Source organism: Myotis myotis, unplaced genomic scaffold (genome assembly GCF_014108235.1).
Source record: "Myotis myotis isolate mMyoMyo1 unplaced genomic scaffold, mMyoMyo1.p scaffold_m19_p_12, whole genome shotgun sequence".
Lineage (NCBI taxonomy): Eukaryota > Metazoa > Chordata > Mammalia > Chiroptera > Vespertilionidae > Myotis > Myotis myotis.
In genome coordinates this window covers 41,937,827-41,944,408 of record NW_023416316.1, presented here as the reverse complement: position 1 = coordinate 41,944,408, position 6,582 = coordinate 41,937,827, and the positions used below count along the sequence as shown (strand labels likewise).

At 40.6% G+C, this 6,582-nt stretch overlaps 1 protein-coding gene across 1 annotated transcript in view; it reads left to right on the top strand.

The window, feature by feature from the left end:
- The first annotated feature begins 772 nt into the window (after positions 1–772).
- Positions 773–6,582, top strand: part of CUNH9orf135 (chromosome unknown C9orf135 homolog) — a 69,109-nt gene continuing 63,299 nt past the window's right edge. The window contains exon 1 of the mRNA XM_036330884.1: positions 773–930. Coding sequence (XP_036186777.1) covers positions 779–930 — 152 coding nt within the window. The 5' untranslated portion in view covers positions 773–778. The remainder of the gene's footprint in view (positions 931–6,582) is intronic.

The window sequence follows — 6,582 nt, the reverse complement described above, 5'->3', positions numbered from 1 at the left end:
TAAATGATAAGAACTTGGTAAGTCTCAGGAAGCTGAATGTACTGGAGTCCTAAACTGTACTTAAGAATCTGAAGAGACCTCAGATTCTCGCGTTCATGCCGCCCCCTTTTCAGTCCCAAACCTTCCTTCGTGTTTTTGTTTGTTTGTTTTGGTTTTTTCCAAAGGAAGAAACTCGTGTTCAGAAAGTATTGAAAGCAGCTGAAATTGGAACCAGCCAGGTCATTTCATCTCAGACTTTTTAGCTGAATGATTCCATTCCTCCTCTTTCTCAGTTAGAAAAATCTTTATAGAAATGACGTATTTTAGGGTTTGAGGGGTGTTGTCTTGCTCCCTTTTAGTCAAACTTGTAAGCAGAAAGTATGGTGGCAACAGATGATGGATGGTAAAAAGAATTTATGCAAGGATGGCGGGAACAGACCCCTCTCCGGGGTCAGGTCCCATCAGCCCTCGACTGACCTAGACGGTCCCCCTAAAACTCCGCCCCGCCACTCGGAGATTAGGCTGCTGGGCGGGCGAAACTACAAGTCCCAAGATGCAGAGCCTTCTTTTTCTATGAAGCCCGGACGCCCCCTCGTTCCATTCTGGGAAATGTAGTTTCCTTTAACTCGGCAGCAACACTGTCTAGGAAACCTGGGTTATTACGTTTGAGGGCGCCCTCCCTCCATTGACCCCGCCCCAGGTTGCTTAGGAGTGGAGAGACGCCGAATCTTGGGAGTAGTTGGCTCGGGGCCCAAACCAGCGCAGAGGGAAATCTGAGGTCTGCGCCGCGAGGGCGGTCATGGAGAACTTAGGCAGCTCCCGCCAGGACTTGTGCAGCACTAGGGGGTACCAGTTTGAGATCGGACCCCCCGACGTGCTGGAGCGCAAGGGCTCCCTGACCCTCCGCTCCCGTCACAAAAAATACTCGAATCCGGTGTTGGTGTATTCCTGGTGAGCGGGCTCCCCCAAGCTCCCCTTTCTCTGGGTCTGGGAGAGGGAGAAGCGCGGAAGAGATGGGGAAAGGAAGGAGAGTAATAGAGCGAGGACAAGGGTGGAGAGGATAGAATAAACAGAAGAGGATGAGAACAGAGGAAGGGAACAACAGAGAAAGAAGGGGAGAGAATGAAGAGGTGGGAAAGAAAAGGATGGGACAGAACTGGGAGAGGAGAGAAGGGAAAAGCAAGGGAAACATCTTCAAAGGAGAAATGGGGAGGGTAGGAATGCAAATTGGGAACCGAGGAGAAGATAGGAGAGGAGCGCTCTGGACGAGTGGCTCCCCAGCACACACCAAGACCTGCTGCAGCCCGTGCCCTGCCACCAGAGGTCATAGATCACCCTGGTGCAGGATGGACGGGAGGGTGTTTGCAGAGGCCTGGAACTCTGGTCTCTGAGACAAGTACTTGCTCACAAAAGCAGGGCATTAGGACGAAGCCAGGGGACAGGAGAGAGATGTTTGTTCAGAACATGGCTTCTAGGACTGTCATTTGGCAGTAGGGCACACTGAATAACTTGAAAGACATCCCTAAATATCACCCAGGGCCTAGCCTAGGTGATAGGCTCCTATTAGGCTCCTAGGATTCTTCAGACCAGGGACTGCAAACTGGTATTTCCCACTAAAGGCCAACAGTTTGTTTGGCATGCCCTGTGTTTTCATTTTAAAATAATTGCCCACATTTAAAACCAGGAGGTTATACATAAAAATGCAGGATTATGTCTTTTCTTGGAAAGTTGAAAGGATTTTATTCTTCCTGGCAACAATGAATGTACCACTACCGAAGATAAGAGTTCTCTTTGTTAATTGCACTCATAAAAGTTCTTGCCTGGTCCCAGAAGGCATTTGCTTTACTTCCTTTGCCTTAGCCCTTGGGCTTTGAATTCACTTAGAGATTATCTGGTTTTATTAACTATTGCAGTAACCAATAGCAAAACCATAACATATAACTGGGGAAGAAATGGGGACTTTTAGGGCAATTAGGATTCTGTATTTGGAATTCTCTGGGGGAGACAAAAAGAGAAAGTGAAGTCATCTTCTTTATACTTTTGCCATTTAAAGATGATTTGGACTTGCCGAAACCGGTTTGGCTCAGTGGATAGAGCGTCGGCCTGTGGACTGAAGGGTCCCAGGTTCGATTCCGGTCAAGGGCATGTACCTGGGTTGCGGGCACATCCCCAGTGGGAGATGTGCAGGAGGCAGCTGATCGATGTTTCTCTCTCATCGATGTTTCTAACTCTCTATCTCTCTTCTCCCTTCCTCTCTGTAAAAAATCAATAAAATATATTTAAAAAAAAAAAAAAAAAAAAAAAGATGATTTGGACTTAGCCCTAAAGCTAAGCCTTCCTTGATCCCATTCATCCATGCAATGTATGTGAGCCCTGTAGCTTCTGTCTTGCAAATTTTTCACACCTATTCCTTACTTTTCCAAAGCCTTATTTTTTCGTCTCATCTCCAAAATCTGCCTGTTTTGAATTCAGTATGAAAGTTTATATAGATTTGAAATCCAAACCTACACTGGGAAACAAAATCCTCTTTTAGCCTCATACAGGGCTTACCTAATGGCCCTCAAGCAAAAACACTTAGCTCTTCCATGATTCTGTTACTCCATAAGGATTTAAGTTATGATATAAATCACTACTAGAAATTATTGTTACGGAGAAAGATCTTTTCAAGTGGATAGTGCTTTGCTCTTTTCGCCATTGCTCTGAGGAGTTGCCTTGTGAACATCGTAGACATCAATAGCAAAACTACAGAAGAACAGAAATGAGAAGGAGGTGAAGAATTTGGTGTGGATAAGGGTAGTATAACACTGAAAGTCATTCTGGCCACTTCTGGAAATGTAGAGAGACTTCTCATGCTGTTGATTTTAGAAAGACGGTTTGGGAGCAGGAAGAAATAAATTCAGTCCAATTAACAGCTACATATTGGAGATGCAGAGATGAATAAGGAGATTCAATGAGATAATTTGTATAAAGCATTTAGCACCATGCCTGGCACATAGTAAGCAGTCAATAATATGTGGTATCTAGTAATACTATTTATTTAGGATAACAATGGTTAAAAGTGTGGGCTCTAGGTTGAACACCAACTTTGCAGCTTGTGATATGGCAAGTGATACTCTGGGCCTCTGTTTCTGCAACTGTGAAATGGGCATGTTAGGATTCTAGTAAGATTAAACACGGTGTTGTATGTGAAGCTCCTTTTTAACATATAGCCTGCCACATAGTAAGCACAGTAACTGGTATATACATACATAGGATATTTCATTGACCTAAAGGAAGTTCATAGGCCAGTAAAAGAAAATGTCTATCTTATTTGTGCAAAATAGAGATGAATATAAGAGGCAAAGGGAACAGGAAGGGAAAGTTAGTGTGTGTGTGCTGGCGGGGGGGGGGGGGGGGGGGGAAAGGGGGTGATTTCCTGAGCAGGGTTTAGAAAGAAGAATAGGCCAAAGCCGGTTTGGCTCAGCGGATAGAGCATCGGCCTGCGGACTGAAAGGTCCCAGGTTCGATTCCGGTCAAGGGCATGTATCTGGGTTGCAGGCACTTCCCCAATGGGGGATGTGCAGGAGGCAGCTGATCGATGTTTCTCTCGCATTGATGTTTCTAACTTTCTATCTCTCTCCCTTCCTCTCTGTAAAAAATCAATAAAATATATATAAAAAATAAAATAATAATAATAAAAAAAAAAAAGAAGAGGAAGAAGAAAAAGGAACTCTTACCATTTGCCACAGCATGGATGGAACTGGAGAGCGGATAAATACCACATGATCTCACTCATTTGTGGAATATAATGAACAAAATAAACTGATGAACAAGGACTGATCCAGAGACAGAGAGGCATTGATTAGACTGTTGGGCCTTGGAGGGAAGGTAGGGGAGGGTGGGGGTAAGGAGGAAAGATCAACCAAAGTACTTATATGCAAGCATATAGGCCTAACCAATGGTCATGGACAAGGGGGGCGCGGGGGGTGAGGGCATGAGGGGGGGGCGGTAGGGGGTAACGTGGGGATAAAGACACATGTAATATCTTAATCAATAAAAAATATATTAAAAAAAAAGAATAGGAGCTTCATAGGTAAATAAAAGAAAACAGGTAAATGCAGTGGATTAGCAAGCAGCAGCATAGGGAAATAGAAGTAGTTCTCTATAGTTGGCAAATACAGTTGATCCTCATTATTTGTAGGTTTTGTATTTGCAAATTTGTCTACTTGCTAAAATTTATTTGTAACCTCAAATCAATGGTCGAGGTGCTTTCATGGTCACTTATGGGCATATGCAGAGAGGCAAACATTTTGAGTTACTGTCTACACACATTCCCAGTTGAGGTCAGACAAAGTGACATTCTGCCTTCTTCTTTTAGCACTCATATGGGAGCAGGTATTCTTTTAGCAGTCTATTTAGTGCCACTGTTTTTTTGCATCTTTGTGCTTTTTGAAGGTGATTTCTTTTTAAAACGGTCCTGAAGTATAGTGCTCATGTGCTATCTAGTGTTCCTAAGTTCAAGAAGTGTGTGATGTGGAGAAAATTATGTGTTACATAAGCGTCATTCAGGCATGAGTTATAGTGCTGTCGGCTGTAAGTTTGATGTTAATGAATCAACAATATATATTGAATAAGGTGTCTTTAAATAGAAACACACATCATACCAGGTAATATTTTGATTGGTCTATGAAAATGGCTCACAGGAAACAAACCCCATATTTCTGAGCGGGATATACTGCGGGTGCTCTTTTTTTATTCCATATCCAACCAGTTACCAAGATCTGTCCTAAAAACAAAACAAAACAAGAAAAAACTGCATAAAGTTCAAATTGTATAAACTTCCAGACAAATGATGTCATTGACCATTTTGTTTTTTTGCATTCTGGTCATATTTGTTTGGTTTCTACTGACTTATTTTAGTACATATTAAAGCTTTTATTGATTTTTATGCTTTTATTAAAGGTTAGCACTTACTACTTATAAGACACCATTTGAGTAGCCTTTCAACTGAGTATTTGATTAAATGACTATATCCATGGGTTTGCAAAATAGAATTCGTGTTTGGAAGAAATTTTGACTTACCTAGTTTAAACTTTTGGGTGATTCCCGTTTTCTGTTTATGTGGCATGTAATACAAGTCTGCTTGACTTCACTACACATATTTAAAATGATTGTGTATAATGGACGTGATAAAGTGATATACCCGGAATGGTTGTTAGAGGTATTACTGGGATGAGACATTCATTATCTAGGAGCCATCTCTTCCTTGCAGCTGGAGTGATAGATAGAGAGCCATATCACCTGCATCTCACCTTGATGCTTCTGAGTCAGAGAAGACTTTTCTAGAGATTACTCTTCTCTAGTCATTTCTGTAGTATTTATGGAGCTATATCATCAGATGATTTCTTCAGAAATTCTGAATTGAGGAAAAATTTTGTCTTGGGATATCTTCCCACTCACAGGAAGAATGCAATACGAAGAACCAGAACAACTATACTTGTCTTTAATAAATTGTCTGGCGTGAGGCTAGTTATTTATTTACTTATTTATTTTTACTCTTCCCTTCCTTGGCCAAATCAACATTCAGTAATAAGTGATGATCATTTAAAGCAAAAAAAAAAAAAAATTATTTGAGTTCCCTTGGAGATAGTTCATGTTCTGGTCTCCATGGTGACAGAGTTTTAAGAGTTCAGGTTAATTTTATGCATTTGTTATTTCAATTACTTTTCTCCCCTGCCTAAAATAAAGAGCCAACCCCCACCCTGTAATAGAAAGAAAACAGAAAAAGGAAAAAGAGGAAGAAAAATAAAATTTGGTGATAATTGTGGGATAGGGATAGCATGAATCCATAATAAATCCAGAGTTGATTTTCACAGCCATAATCCTGATGCAGCAAGATAACATCAAAACATTTTTGGGCATCTCCGCATAAGCGAGCTTAAAGAGGTATAATGCATTAGACTTCTGATTAGAATGGTAAAGCATTTAAAATGGGAGCTAAGCTGTGCTTTCCCTCGTTTAGTGCATGACTTAGCAGGGACTAACAGGTAATAAGGAGATTTTGAGTTAATATAGGGACAAATTTTAAGATCACTCTATCTGTCCCATGTTTTGGAGCTTCTGGGTCTTTTTGTTGATAGAAACCTAAGAAATTCGAGCCTTTTATTTCTCAACAATGCCCAACTTTCAAGAAAAATATCTCCCTCAGCACTCAAAAATTCCATCATGTTAGAAGTTAACAGCAACGCTTTTTTTCCCTTCATACTCTTGGCACAACAGTCTTAAATGTTCCCAAGGCAAAATGTAGATGCCTCTGATTTATTAGAGCAAATGTTATCTTAAAGAGTTAAGCAAAGAAAAGTACAAAGATTAATATTTCAAAAAACAATCTTACTATAAGTGAGCAAAAAAAGGCAATCCATATTGGATTCTTTTGTTAAAAGATGTGTCTATATGGCATTGAAAAGAGACTGAAAGGATATTCACCATGTAACACAAAATATTTACAGCTGAATGGTTGATTTATGGATTATTTATCCTTTTTTTCTCTTTGCCACTCTACATTTTCCATAAGGAACTTGTATTATTTTCATAAAAATAAAATATCATTGTCTATGTATCTTC